At 43.9% G+C, this 16,553-nt stretch overlaps 1 protein-coding gene across 1 annotated transcript in view; it reads left to right on the top strand.

The window, feature by feature from the left end:
• Positions 1 to 1,913: 1,913 nt before the first annotated feature.
• LOC112260207 (lutropin-choriogonadotropic hormone receptor-like) overlaps positions 1,914 to 16,553 on the top strand; it is a 33,090-nt gene continuing 18,450 nt past the window's right edge. Inside the window, exons 1-2 of the mRNA XM_024435138.2 lie at positions 1,914 to 2,305; positions 2,586 to 2,657. Coding sequence (XP_024290906.1) covers positions 2,088 to 2,305; positions 2,586 to 2,657 — 290 coding nt within the window. The 5' untranslated portion in view covers positions 1,914 to 2,087. The remainder of the gene's footprint in view (positions 2,306 to 2,585; positions 2,658 to 16,553) is intronic.

Raw genomic sequence — 16,553 nt, 5'->3', positions numbered from 1 at the left:
TTTATCTTCACTGGAACCATGAAAAACAGCCCCTTACCATTATTTCAGCTTCACCAAACTTTACAGTTGGCACTTTTCATTGGGGCAGGTAGCGTTCTCCTGGCATCCACCAAACCCAGATTCGTCCTTCAGACTGCCAGATGGTGAAGCGTGATTCATCACTCCAGAGAACGTGTTTCCACTACTCCTGAGTCCAATGGCAGTGAGCTTTACACCTCTCCTGCCGACTCTTGGTATTGCGCATGGTGATCTTAGGCTTGTGTGTGGCTGCTTGGCCATGGAAACCCATTTCATGAAGCTGACTTGTTGGAAAGGTGGCATCATATGACGATGCCACGTTGAAAGTCAGTGCGATCTTCAGTAAGGTCATTCTACTGCCAATGCTTGTCTATGAAGATTGCATGGTTGTGTGCTAAATTTGAATCACCTGTCAGCAACGGGTATGGCTGAAATAGCCGAATACACTAATTTAACTTTTGTACTTTTGTCAATTTAACTACTTTTACCCATATTTAACTAAACATATTGACACTAAACTACTTCCATATACACTGATTGTACAACACATTAGGAACACCTTCCTACTATTGACTTGCTCACCCTTTTGCCCTCTGAACAGCTTCAATTTGCCGGGGCATGGAATACAAGGTGTCAAAAGCTGGCCCATGTTGACTCCAATGCTCTCCCCTGTTGTTTCAAGTTGGCTGGATGTCCTTTGGTTGGTGGACCATTCTTGATACATAAGGGAAACTGTTGCGCATGAAATACCCAGCAGCGTTGTAGTTCTTGACACACTCAAACCGGTGCATCTAATTTGTTTTCTGAGGGGGAGCGGACATCGACTCTCGGGGGTTTTAACAGTGGAAATTGGAATTCATTCATTTTTTTGTACCATGTGTATGATCGCCTGTGTCCCTCCACTCCGTCTCAAGTCAAGTTTATTTGTCATATGCACAGGATACACATGGGTATACACAGTACAATGACGTTTTTAAAACATGCTTGGTCTGAATGGTCCAATGAAGAGATGAGCAGTTAATCTCTAGGACTAAATATTATAAATATGTCACTTTTTAAAGTTTTTTTAAGTGTCTGTCTTATATCTAGGAGATTTAAAAGAACTCAGGAAATATATATATTTTTACACATATTTAACCTCTTTTTTGGGGTAGACACAAAACTACCTCCATACTTCCATTCGTTTTTTAAACCAGTACTGGTAACTTTTATGGATTGTGGGGGGTGGTAGAGCAAAACGGAGAACATCATTGTGTTGCTGAGAATATTATCTTTCCACAGTGGGGTCACATTAGTTTGTAGCCCAAACGGTTCAGACTTTACAAACAGAAGTTGGCATGTGGATGGTACAGACTTCAGAATAATCATGTGGGGCTTGTGGGAGTCATAAAGTAAAGACCACTGTCGTGAGAGTGGGAGTGATCATATTTTTTTGTAGGCCAAACCGTTCCAACGCTACAGCCGTTTTTGTGAAGACCGATTTTCGGGATGTCTCATTGTCTGACAAACACCACTGTAGCTCGGACACTTTGCACCGCAGATGCGGAAGGCCAGCATAGGTGGAGAGATGGATTGAAACACCGCCCATGCAACAACAAAAAGTCTCTAGTTTAAACTGACTATTTGAGGTTCTAAGGAAGAAGTCCACTGCTTGACAGGCCTGAAGGTTAAATTCATGAGGGTTATATAGCCACACAGCTGCCTCGCCAAGGTTTCATACACCCCTCATAAAACCACACTCATGTTCACATGATTTAATGTATAACACATTAAACTGCCATGAATTTGGGTTGGAGGGAGAGTAGAGTGGTTATGGTGTGACCCTGTCAGGACTGGGCTCTAACTGTAACCTTGTTGAGTGCTGAGTGACTAATGACGGAGTGACGCACACAAGATACAGTAGGTACAAGTACAGCACGAGCGCAGGCAGGTGGAAACGATACCAGTCCTCTCTTTTCTCCTCTTTGTCAAGTAGTGCCTGAAGACGGTTTTATTGGTTTTCTCTGGAGAAAGTGACAGTTGGGGGAAGGGGGAGCGGTTGACAAAGTGCCCAGGTAGCATAGACTTCCATGATGGCACCAGCCCCGCGGACGGTGTGGGTTCTTCTCGCGCTGTCCGGTGTCCTGAATGTGCGCTCCTGCTGGACTTTTACTTGTCCTTCCATTTGCGAATGTTCAATGAAGAGCGATACATGTACCACAAACGGGAGAGAAACGGGAGAGAAACTCAGCTGCACGAGGGAAACGCAACTAAGGTCCCGAGTCGCTCCTTCGTTTATTCGAAACGTGTAAGTAGGCTACAATTCTATTCAGTTTTTGAGGAGGAATTGTGCAGATATTTTGAAATTATAGCGTCAATATGTATACAGTGTTTGTTAAAATGCACGTTTGTCGAGCTGATTATTTATTATTTGTTTTTTAAATTTAACCTTTCAATTCAACCAGTCGATTAAGAAACAAATGTGTATTTACAATGAGGGCATCAGTACAGTACCTACTGGTGTGCTTTGTCTTCATCATAATAACTTACGTTTTAAAACACGTTTTTTCTTTGTGTATTATTTCTAGAAGACTAATTCATCTGCCATTGACAGAAGTTTCAAGCAATGCCTTCAGGGGACTGATCAACGTGTCCAGAATGTGAGTTTCAATCTATCAAATACATGTATTTATTAAGCCATTTTCACCCATGACATACAGTTGAAGTCTGAAGTTTACATACACCTCAGCCAAATACATTTAAACTCAGTTTTTCACAATTCCTGACATTTTCGAGTAAAAATTCCCTGTCTTATGTCAGTTAGGATCACCACTTTATTTTAAGAATGTGAAATGTCAGAATAACCATAGAGATAATTATTTATTTCAGCTTTTATTTCTTTTCAACACATTCCCAGTGGGTCAGAAGTTTACATACACTCAATTAGTATTTGGTAGCATTGCCTTTAAATTCTTTAACTTGGGCCAAACGTTTCAGGTAGCCCAAAGCCCATTTTGGCCCATTCCTCCTGACAGAGCTGGTGTAACTGAGTCAGGTTTGTAGGCCTCCTTGCTCAAACACGCTTTTTCATTTCTGCCCACAAATGTTCTATAGGATTGAGGTCAGGGCTTTGTGATGGCCACACCAATACCTTGACTTTGTTGTCCTTAAGCCATTTTGCCACAACTTTGGAAGTATGCTTGGGGTCATTGTCCATTTGGAAGACCCATTTGCGACCAAGCTTTACCTTTCTGACTGATGTCTTGAGATGTTGCTTCAATATATTTCCCGCCTCATGATGCCATCTATTTTGTGAAGTGCACCAGTCCTTCCTGCAGCAAAACACCCCCACAACATGATGCTGCCACCCCTGTGCTTCACGGTTGGGATAGTGTTCTTCGGCTTGCAAGCCTCCTCCTTTTTCCTCCAAACATAATGATGGTCATTCTGGCCAAATAGTTCTATTTTTGTTTCATCAGACCAGAGGACATTTCTCCAAAAAGTACGATATTTGTTGCAAACCATAATCTGGCTTTTTTATGGCGGTTTTGGGGCAGTGGCTTCTTGCTGAGCGGCCTTTCAGGTTATGTCGATGTAGGACTCGTTTTACTGTGGATATAGATACTTTTGTAACTGTTTCCTCCAGCTTCTTCACAGGGTTGTTTGCTGTTGTTCTGGGATTGATTTGCACTTTTCGCACCAATGTACGTTCATGTCTAGGAGACAGAACGCGTCTCCTTCCTGAGCGGTATGACAGCTGCCTGGTCCCATGGTGTTTATACTTGCGTACTATTGTTTGTGTAGATGAACGTGGTACCTTCAGGCGTTTGGAAATTGCTCCCAAGGATGAACCAGACTTGTGGAGGTCTACCATTTCTTTTTCTGAGGTCTTGGATTATTTCTGATCTTTTGATTTTCCCATGATGTCAAGCAAAGAGGCACTGAGTTTGAAGGTAGGCCTTGAAATACATCCACAGGTACACCTCCAATAGACTCAAATGATGTCAATTAGCCTATCAGAAGCTTCTAGAGCCATGACTGTGGAGTGGACATTTGTGGAGTAGTTGAAGGACGAGTTTTAATGACTCCTACCTAGGTGTATGTAAACTTCCGACTTCAACTGTATATCGTCAGAGTGCCATTATTAGCCCTAGTGACGTTACCTGTTTTCTGTTGAACTCTGCCTTTTCAGTGTACTAGGTCTGTTTAAACTCCACTTGTGCACATTTATATACTTGTTTTATTTGTGTTGCGGAACACATACGGCTGGTAGCTGTTGTGAAAAGTGTGATATTGTATGAAAAATGACTCTAAATGCATGTTAAGAAGAGGAAAGGAGATGTCCACTTTGAATGCGTAGCTTTTGAAGAGTTAGCAACACATATCCTTTTAGAGAAGTAGTTTGGCGTTCTTTTATTTGTGATGTATTATTACTTGTCACCCGCTATTTAGGAGATAAAAAGCATGTCAATTCATATCAACAAATTGTTGGTTACTATAGGGGAAATACTGCTAAGCATGGTTGGTGAACCAACTCGGTGGCCTTGTGGTAAGAGTGTCGACTGGAAGGTTGCGAGTTCAATTTCTGCCGCGTCATTCCAAAGATTGTAAAAACGGGACCCAAAGCATCTCCTTTATTTAACTAGGCAAGTCAGTTACGAATAAATTATTATTTTCAATGACGGCCTAGGAACAGTGGGTTAACTGTCTTGTTCAGGGGCAGAACGACAGATTTGTACCTTGTCAGCTCGGGGGTTTGAACTTGCAACCTTCCGGTTACTAGTCCAACCACTAGGCTACCCTGCCACCCCATTAAGGAGATAGATTGGGGTTAAAGCTCTGTGATAGACTAACATCCAGTCCAGGGGGTTTACTTATACATCAAGCTGCCTCATGCTACAGAAACCCATTCTAGCTTGCACAAGCCAATCCATATGGAATATAATCATGAAAAGCGAATAAGAATCTTGTACTGAATAGGAAGATTATTTGTATCTCATTAATATCTGGTAAGATTTTGTGTGTTTTGCCTTATATGTCAGTAGTGTATTTGTATAGGTGTTAACTTAAACACACACAGTTAATATGCATAGAGGGTCTTGGTCTGAATATGAGGCATTGTGTGGATAGAAAGAGAATCGCACAGCCATTTACCATTGAAGTTTTCACTATGAATTTCATTAATCACTTTTGTTTTTGAATCTCATAGACACACAATAAAGTCTCAGAATGTGACTGATTGGGTATCAAAACCTGGTTTCTTGTGTGATACAAGACTGTGTTGGCACACTGAACTAAAGCTGCGAATGTGAATTTACTATTTACATTTTAATCATTTAGTAGACACTCTTATCCAGAACAACTTACAGTTAGTGCATTCATCTTAAAGGTTGAGTAAGTTAGAGTTTTTCGACAAATGTACCCAAATTTCTATTATATTTTATTCGTTTATATTTAGTGAATGCCATAATGTCGTTATTTTGTTAGATGCTTCTCCCAATTAGCTAAAATCATATTTTTTCAAAGACGTTTTAGCTGTCACGCTAGCTGTTCGGTCCAAACAGATTCACAAATGATGGGAATTTGTCATGCTATGAACACATTGTCTCCCACCAAGGCATGTGTTGCTAAGCAACCCCCCCTGTACTTGTCTGGGGAGGCCTGCTCCCTCTGTGACTAAAGCCAGTGTGAGAAATGTGCTAACAAATGTTTTTGCTGTGAAAATAAATAAATGCTGCATTCTGGCCAACAAAACTTATTTGCTAGATTCATGACAGTGTTGTTAGACAAATCAAGGAAAGTCAACTTCAAAATGTGATTTAGTTTTATTGGAATTTGCAGCTGTTGTTGGTAATTAATTAATCTGCTAGACTGTGATTTGACTTACTTTATCTTTAAGGTAGCTAGCTAAGAGAGACAACAACATTCCACAGTCATAACAAGAACATGTCTTCCTCACTGCCCTTTCCCACCTGGACAAAAGGAACACCTACAGTATGTGTGAATGCTATTCATTGACTACGGCTCAGTGTTCAACACCATAGTGGAAGCTGACCGCTAGGGTTAACAGTGAGCGCTGTTTCCTTCAAGTAGATTTCGGTTTTGACGTTGTGGACGGGAATGGCGGATGGGCGTAAGTTTGAATCAAGTGATAGAAAGTCGTTTTTAAAATATTTGTTTTAAGCCTATCCCAAACCTTAACCCTTATCTTAACCATTTGGAGTTAATGCCTGAATTTAAGAATTTGGAGTTAATGCCTGATTTAAACCTGACCTTAAAAATGTGTAGTTAATGCCTAAACCTAACCTTAAACACTTAAAAATTTGACGTTTGGAATTACTTAGATATTGACGTTTGAGAAAAATGTATGAATGTCTATTTCTGATGTGAGACTGTGAGAGCTGGTAGGACAACAACCTCTCCATCAACGTCAGCAAGACAAAGGAGTTGATCATGAACTACAGGAAACGGAGGGCACACCCCTATTCATATCAACGGGGCTGAGGTTTAAGCGGGTCGAGAGCTTTAAGTTCCTCAGTTTCCACATCACTAAGGATCTATCATGGTCCAAACTCACCAACACATTTGTGAAGAGGGCACTACAACGCCGCTTCCCACTCAGGAGGCTGAAAAGATTTGGCATGGGCCCTCAGATCCTCAAAATGCTCTACAGTTACCACCATGAGAGCATATTGACTGGCGGTATCAAATCAAATCAAATTTTATTTGTCACATACACATGGTTAGCAGATGTTAATGCGAGTGTAGCGAAATGCTTGTGCATCTAGTTCCGACAATGCAGTAATAACCAACAAGTAATCTAACTAACAATTCCAAAACTACTGTCTTATACACAGTGTAAGGGGATAAAGAATATGTACATAAGGATATATGAATGAGTGATGGTACAGAGCAGCATAGGCAAGATACAGTAGCTGATATCGAGTACAGTATATACATATGAGATGAGTATGTAAACAAAGTGGCATAGTTAAAGTGGCTAGTGATACATGTATTACATAAGGATGCAGTCAATGATATAGAGTACAGTATCTACGTATGCATATGAGATGAATAATGTAGGGTATGTAAACATTATATAAGGTAGCATTGTTTAAAGTGGCTAGTGATATATTTACATCATTTCCCATCAATTCCCATTATTAAAGTGGCTGGAGTTGAGTCAGTGTCATTGACAGTGTGTTGGCAGCAGCCACTCAATGTTAGTGGTGTCTGTTTAACAGTCTGATGGCCTTGAGATAGAAGCTGTTTTTCAGTCTCTCGGTCCCAGCTTTGATGCACCTGTACTGACCTCGCCTTCTGGATGATAGCTGGGTGAACAGGCAGTGGCTCGGGTGGTTGATGTCCTTGATGATCTTTATGGCCTTCCTGTAACATCGGGTGGTGTAGGTGTCCTGGAGGGCAGGTAGTTTTGCCCCCGGTGATGCGTTGTGCAGACCTCACTACCCTCTGGAGAGCCTTACGGTTGAGGGCGGAGCAGTTGCCGTACCAGGCGGTGATACAGCCCGCCAGGATGCTCTCGATTGTGCATCTGTAGAAGTTTGTGAGTGCTTTTGGTGACAAGCCGAATTTCTTCAGCCTCCTGAGGTTGAAGAGGCGCTGCTGCGCCTTCTTCACGATGCTGTCTGTGTGAGTGGACCAATTCAGTTTGTCTGTGATGTGTATGCCGAGGAACTTAAAACTTGCTACCCTCTCCACTACTATTCCATCGATGTGGATAGGGGGGTGTTCCCTCTGCTGTTTCCTGAAGTCCACAATCATCTCCTTAGTTTTGTTGACGTTGAGTGTGAGGTTATTTTCCTGACACCACACTCTGAGGGCCCTCACCTCCTCCCTGTAGGCCGTCTCGTCGTTGTTGGTAATCAAGCCTACCACTGTTGTGTCGTCCGCAAACTTGATGATTGAGTTGGAGAAGTGCGTGGCCACGCAGTCGTGGGTGAACAGGGAGTACAGGAGAGGGCTCATAACGCACCCTTGTGGGGCCCCAGTGTTGAGGATCAGCGGGGAGGAGATGTTGTTGCCTACCCTCACCACCTGGGGGCGGCCCGTCAGGAAGTCCAGTACCCAGTTGCACAGGGCGGGGTCGAGACCCAGGGTCTCGAGCTTGATGACGAGCTTGGAGGGTACTATGGTGTTGAATGCCGAGCTGTAGTCGATGAACAGCATTCTCACATAGGTATTCCTCTTATCCAGATGGGTTAGGGCAGTGTGCAGTGTGGTTGAGATTGCATCGTCTGTGGACCTATTTGGGCGGTAAGCAAATTGGAGTGGGTCTAGGGTGTCAGGTAGGGTGGAGGTGATATGGTCCTTGACTAGTCTCTCAAAGCACTTCATGATGACGGAAGTGAGTGCTACGGGGCGGTAGTCGTTTAGCTCAGTTACCTTAGCTTTCTTGGGAACAGGAACAATGGTGGCCCTCTTGAAGCATGTGGGAACAGCAGACTGGTATAGGGATTGATTGAATATGTCCGTAAACACACCGGCCAGCTGGTCTGCGCATGCTCTGAGGGCGCGGCTGGGGATGCCGTCTGGGCCTGCAGCCTTGCGAGGGTTAACACGTTTAAATGTCTTACTCACCTCGGCTGCAGTGAAGGAGAGACCGCATGTTTTCATTGCAGGCCGTGTCAGTGGCACTGTATTGTCCTCAAAGCGGGCAAAAAAGTTATTTAGTCTGCCTGGGAGCAAGACATCCTGGTCTGTGACTGGGCTGGATTTCTTCCTGTAGTCCGTGATTGACTGTAGACCCTGCCACATGCCTCTTGTGTCTGAGCCGTTGAATTGAGATTCTACTTTGTCTCTGTACTGGCGCTTGGCTTGTTTGATAGCCTTGCGGAGGGAATAGCTGCACTGATTGTATTCAGTCATGTCACCAGACACCTTGCCCTGATTAAAAGCAGTGGTTCACGCTTTCAGTTTCACACGAATGCTGCCATCAATCCACGGTTTCTGGTTAGGGAATGTTTTAATCGTTGCTATGGGAACGACATCTTCAACGCACGTTCTAATGAACTCGCACACCGAAACAGCGTATTCGTCAATGTTGTTATCTGACGCAATACGAAACATCTCCCAGTCCACGTGATGGAAGCAGTCTTGGAGTGTGGAGTCAGCTTGATCGGACCAGCGTTGGACAGACCTCAGCGTGGGAGCTTCTTGTTTTAGTTTCTGTCTGTAGGCAGGGATCAACAAAATGGAGTCGTGGTCAGCTTTTCCGAAAGGGGGGCGGGGCAGGGCCTTATATGCGTCGCGGAAGTTAGAGTAACAATGATCCAAGGTCTTTCCACCCCTGGTTGCGCAATCGATATGCTGATAAAATTGAGGGAGTCTTGTTTTCAGATTAGCCTTGTTAAAATCCCCAGCTACAATGAATGCAGCCTCCGGATAAATCGTTTCCAGTTTGCAGAGAGTTAAATAAAGTTCGTTCAGAGCCATCGATGTGTCTGCTTGGGGGGGGATATATACGGCTGTGATTATAATCGAAGAGAATTCTCTAGTAGATAATAGATAATAGGTAGATAATGCGGTCTACATTTGATTGTGAGGAATTCTAAATCAGGTGAACAGAAGGATTTGAGTTCCTGTATGTTTCTTTCATCACACCATGTCACGTTAGTCATAAGGCATACGCCCCCGCCCCTCTTCTTACCAGAAAGATGTTTGTTTCTGTCGGCGCGATGCGTGGAGAAACCCGTTGGCTGCACCACCTCGGATAGCGTCTCTCCAGTGAGCCATGTTTCCGTGAAGCATAGAACGTTACAGTCTCTGATGTCCCTCTGGAATGCTACCCTTGGTATGGCAACTGCTTGGCATCCGATCGCAAGGGGCTACTTAGGGTAGTGCATATGGCCCAGTACATCACTGGGGCTGAGCTCCCTGCCATCCAGGACCTCTATACCAGATGGTGTCAGAGGAAGGCCCTAAAAATGGTTAGACTCCAGCCACTCAAGTCACTGACTGTTCTCTCTGCTACCGCACAGCAAACGGTACCAATGCACCAAGTCTGGAACCAGCAAGACTTTGAACAGCTTCTACCCCCAAGCCATAAAACTACTAAAAAGTTAACTAAATAGCTACCCGGACTATCTGTATTGACTCTTTTTGCACTAACGTTTTTGCCTCATCAGACACGATGCTGCTACTGTTGACCATCTGTCACTTTATTCCTAGGTATATGTACATATCTACTTCAATGACCTTGTACCCCTGCACATCCACTCAGTACTGGTAGCCCTTGTATATAGTCAAAATATTATTACTCATTGTGTATCTATTATTACTTTTATTATTATGTGTTTTACTTTTCTATTACTTCTCTATTTTCTTTCTCTCTGTATTTTTGGGAAGGGCTCGTGATTAAGCATTTCACTGTTAGTCTACACCTGTTGTTTACGGAGCATGTGTAGCTAAGGACAGGGAAGGGGTCGAGGGGCCACCACCTCATTCCAGTTACATCCATATCCCATCCACCCCAATGCATTGCATTCATAACTGAGTCATACACTCATCTGGGGTGACAGCTTTACCCCAGCTTGGCTTGAAGTCAAGGACCCCTAGCTTCTCACAAGCCAACTAGTAAGACTCCTATTATGGTATTTTATCAGGGGGGGTGGCTTAATCTTGCCTGGTTCCAGATCTGTTTACTCTTACCTGTTTCCTATCGTCAGGGGACCAGGCTTACCCTAATCTGATCTGGTCAGGATGCAGCTGTCCCCTTATTGATAACTCAATTAGTGACTGGTTGAGGTTTTGATTGAGGTCTATTCCACCCCTCTTAGCTATCATTATCTCTTTATATAAGTTAATCAGTTCATCATTGAGTAATATTGAACCGAACCCTGCGTGTGTTATAGCTCTCTGCCATAATACGTTGATCACTCTCCAAGAGAAGTTCACCCCAAGCTTATGAGCTCATCAAGGTAAGGACAGACCAGACACCACATGTATTCCGGTCCACATCTACAAGGTTACTGCTTTCTCCGTGGCCCAGTTACCACTTAGAATTAGGGTCCAGAAGTGGATATATAGTGTATATAGCATATATATGTAGTATATCGATAAAGTCAATTTTACGCTCTCTGAGCCAGTGTTGCTTTGCAACTCACAAAATGTTACACTGAAAAATCAACACTAGGGCCTAGATTCAATCAGATCAAGTGTTTACAAGCGTTAACCAGCATTGGCCAACATCATAGCAGATGTTTTGGCGTGTTGGAGGTGTAACGGGTATGAGCTGACATATCGGTGAGTGGATGCATTTGTGTCCCATCCCTCTCCCTTATTATCCTACTGTGTTGGAAGTCACAACCCACTCCCTTCCTTATCATCCCTACCATATTAGACATCACAACCACTCCCTTCCTTATCATCCCTACCATATTAGATGTCACAACCCACTACCTTTCTTGTCATCCTACCATATTAGACATCACAACCCACTCCCTTCCTTATTATCCTACTGCGTTGGAAGTCACAACCCACTCCCTTCCTTATCATCCCCGTCACAACCCACTCCCTTCCTTAGTATCCTACTGCGTTAGAAGTCACAACCCACTCCCTTCCTTATTATCCTACCGCGTTAGAAGTCACAACTCCGTTCCTTGTTCATCCTACCCAACCCACTCCCTTCCTTATCAACCCTACCATATAAACGTCACAACCCACTCCCTTCCTTATCATCCCTACCATATTAGACGTCACAACCCACTCCCCTCAACCCTACCATATTAGTCATCCCTTATCAACCCTATATTAGAAGTCACAACCCACTCCCTTCTTATCATCCCTACCCAACCCACTCCCTTCCTTATCATCCCTACCATATTAGACATCACAACCACTCCCTTCCTTATCATCCCTACCATATTAGACATCACAACCCACTCCCTTCCTTATCATCCCTACCATATTAGACATCACAACCCACTCCCTTCCTTATCATCCCTACCATATTAGAAGTCACAACCCATTCCCTTCCTTATCATCCCTACCATATTAGACGTCACAACCCACTCCCTTCCTTAGTATCCTACTGCGTTAGAAGTCACAACCCACTCCCTTCCTTATTATCCTACCGCGTTAGAAGTCACAACCACTCCGTTCCTTGTTCATCCTACCATATTAGAAGTCACAACCCACTCCCTTCCTTATCAACCCTACCATATTAAACGTCACAACCCACTCCCTTCCTTATCATCCCTACCATATTAGACGTCACAACCCACTCCCTTCCTTATCAACCCTACCATATTAGAAGTCACAACCCACTCCCTTCCTTATCAACCCTACCATATTAGAAGTCACAACCCACTCCCTTCCTTATCATCCCTACCATATTAGACATCACAACCCACTCACTTCCTTATCATCCCTACCATATTAGACGCACAACCCACTCCCTTCCTTATCATCCCTACCATATTAGACGTCACAACCCACTCCCTTCCTTATCATCCCTACCATATTAGAAGTCACAACCCACTCCCTTCCTTATCAACCCTACCATACTAGAAGTCACAACCCACTCCTTCCTTATCAGCCCTACCATATTAGAAGTCACAACCCACTCCCTTCCTTATCATCCCTACCATATTAGACATCCCAACCCACTCCCTTCCTTATCATCCCTACCACATTAGAAGTCACAACCCACTCCCTTCCTTATCATCCCTACCATATTAGACATCACAACCCACTCCCTTCCTTATCATCCCTACCATATTAGACGTCACAACCCACTCCCTTCCTTATCATCCCTACCATATTAGAAGTCACAACCCACTCCCTTCCTTATCAACCCTACCACACTAGAAGTCACAACCCACTCCCTTCCTTATCATCCCTACCATATTAGAAGTCACAAACCACTCCCTTCCTTATCATCCCTACCATATTAGACATCACAACCCACTCCCTTCCTTATCATCCCTACCATATTAGACGTCACAACCCACTCCCTTCCTTATCATCCCTACCATATTAGACATCACAACCCACTCCCTTCCTTATCATCCCTACCATATTAGACGTCACAACCCACTCCCTTCCTTATCATCCCTACCATATTAGATGTCACAACCCACTCCCTTCCTTATCATCCCTACCATATTAGAAGTCAACCCACTCCCTTCCTTATCAACCCTACCACACTAGAAGTCACAACCCACTCCCTTCCTTATCATCCCTACCATATTAGACATCCCAACCCACTCCCTTCCTTATCATCCCTACCATAATAGAAGTCACAACCCACTCCCTTCCTTATCATCCCTACCATATTAGACATCACAACCCACTCCCTTCCTTATCATCCCTACCATATTAGACGTCACAACCCACTCCCTTCCTTATCATCCCTACCATATTAGAAGTCACAACCCACTCCCTTCCTTATCAACCCTACCATACTAGAAGTCACAACCCACTCCCTTCCTTATCATCCCTACCATATTAGAAGTCACAACCCACTCCCTTCCTTATCATCCCTACCATATTAGACATCACAACCCACTCCCTTCCTTATCATCCCTACCATATTAGACGTCACAACCCACTCCCTTCCTTATCATCCTTACCATATTAGACATCACAACCCACTCCCTTCCTTATCATCCCTACCATATTAGACGTCACAACCCACTCCCTTCCTTATCATCCCTACCATATTAGATGTCACAACCCACTCCCTTCCTTATCATCCCTACCATATTAGAAGTCACAACCCACTCCCTTCCTTATCAACCCTACCACACTAGAAGTCACAACCCACTCCCTTCCTTATCATCCCTACCATATTAGACGTCACAACCCACTCCCTTCCTTATTATCCTAATGCGTTAGAAGTCACAACCCCTCCGTTCCTTGTCATCCTACCATATTAGAAGTCACACCCACTCCCTTCCTTATCAACCCTACCTTATTAGAAGTCACAACCCACTCCCTTCCTTATCAACCCTACCATATTAGAAGTCACAACCCACTCCCTTATCATCCCTACCATATTAGAAGTCACAACCCACTCCCTTCCTTATCATCCCTACCATATTAGACGTCACAACCCACTCCCTTCCTTATCATCCCTACCATATTAGAAGTCACAACCCCTCCCTTCCTTATCAACCCTACCATATTAGAAGTCACAACCCACTCCCTTCCTTATCATCCCTACCATATTAGACGTCACAACCCACTCCCTTCCTTATCATCCCTACCATATTAGATGTCACAACCCACTCCCTTCCTTATCATCCCTACCATATTAGAAGTCACAACCCACTCCCTTCCTTATCAACCCTACCACACTAGAAGTCACAACCCACTCCCTTCCTTATCATCCCTACCATATTAGACATCCCAACCCACTCCCTTCCTTATCATCCCTACCATATTAGAAGTCACAACCCACTCCCTTCCTTATCATCCCTACCATATTAGACATCACAACCCACTCCCTTCCTTATCATCCCTACCATATTAGACGTCACAACCCACTCCCTTCCTTATCATCCCTACCATATTAGAAGTCACAACCCACTCCCTTCCTTATCAACCCTACCATACTAGAAGTCACAACCCACTCCCTTCCTTATCATCCCTACCATATTAGAAGTCACAACCCACTCCCTTCCTTATCATCCCTACCATATTAGACATCACAACCCACTCCCTTCCTTATCATCCCTACCATATTAGACGTCACAACCCACTCCCTTCCTTATCATCCTACCATATTAGACATCACAACCCACTCCCTTCCTTATCATCCCTACCATATTAGACGACAACCCACTCCCTTCCTTATCATCCCTACATATTAGATGTCACAACCCACTCCCTTCCTTATCATCCCTACCATATTAGACGTCACAACCCACTCCTTCCTTATCATCCCTACCATATTAGACGTCACAACCCACTCCCTTCCTTATTATCCTAATGCGTTAGAAGTCACAACCCCTCCGTTCCTTGTCATCCTACCATATTAGAAGTCACAACCCACTCCCTTCTTATCAACCCTACCTTATTAGAAGTCACAACCCACTCCTTCCTTATCAACCCTACCATATTAGAAGTCACAACCCACTCCCTTCCTTATCATCCCTACCATATTAGAAGTCACAACCCACTCCCTTCCTTATCATCCCTACCATATTAGACGTCACAACCCACTCCCTTCCTTATCATCCCTACCATATTAGAAGTCACAACCCACTCCCTTCCTTATCATCCCTACCATATTAGAAGTCACAACCCACTCCCTTCCTTATCATCCCTACCATATTAGAAGTCACAACCCACTCCCTTCCTTATCATCCCTACCATATTAGAAGTCACAACCCACTCCCTTCCTTATCAACCCTACCACACTAGAAGTCACAACCCACTCCCTTCCTTATCATCCCTACCATATTAGACATCCCAACCCACTCCTTCCTTATCATCCCTACCATATTAGAAGTCACAACCCACTCCCTTCCTTATCAACCCTACCACACTAGAAGTCACAACCCACTCCCTTCCTTATCATCCCTACCATATTAGAAGTCACAAACCACTCCCTTCCTTATCATCCCTACCATATTAGACATCACAACCCACTCCCTTCCTTATCATCCCTACCATATTAGACGTCACAACCACTCCCTTCCTTATCATCCCTACCATATTAGACGTCACAACCCACTCCCTTTCTTGTCATCCTACCATATAGACATCACCTCCCTTCCTTATCATCCCTACCATATTAGAAGTCACAACCACTCCCTTCCTTATCATCCCTACCATATTAGACGTCACAACCCACTCCCTTCCTTAGTATCCTACTCGTTAGAAGTCACAACCCACTCCCTTCCTTATTATCCTGCGTTAGAAGTCACAACCACTCCGTTCCTTGTCATCCTGCCATACTAGAAGTCACAACCACTCCCTTCCTTATCATCCCTACCATATTAGACGTCACAACCCACTCCCTTCCTTATCATCAATACCATATTAGAAGTCACAACCCACTCCCTTCCTTATCAACCCTACCATATTAAACGTCACAACCCACTCCCTTCCTTATCATCCCTACCATATTAGAAGTCACAACCCACTCCCTTCCTTATCAACCCTACCATACTAGAAGTACTCCCTTCTTATCAGCCCTACCATATTAGAAGTCACAACCCACTCCCTTCCTTATCATCCCTACCATATTAGACATCCCAACCCACTCCCTTCCTTATCATCCCTACCATATTAGAAGTCACAACCCACTCCCTTCCTCATCAACCCTACCATATTAGAAGTCACAACCCACTCCCTTCCTTATCATCCCTACCATATTCGACATCACAACCCACTCCCTTCCTTATCATCCCTACCATATTAGATGTCACAACCCACTCCCTTCCTTATCATCCCTACCATATTAGAAGTCACAACCCACTCCCTTCCTTATCAACCCTACCACACTAGAAGTCACAACCCACTCCCTTCCTTATCATCCCTACCATATTAGACGTCACAACCCACTCCCTTCCTTATTATCCTACTGC

This window comes from Oncorhynchus tshawytscha, linkage group LG01, assembly GCF_018296145.1.
Source record: "Oncorhynchus tshawytscha isolate Ot180627B linkage group LG01, Otsh_v2.0, whole genome shotgun sequence".
Classification (NCBI taxonomy): Eukaryota; Metazoa; Chordata; class Actinopteri; order Salmoniformes; family Salmonidae; genus Oncorhynchus; species Oncorhynchus tshawytscha.
Note: the sequence above shows the minus strand (reverse complement) of the source record. Positions and strands in the feature narration are given on the sequence as shown.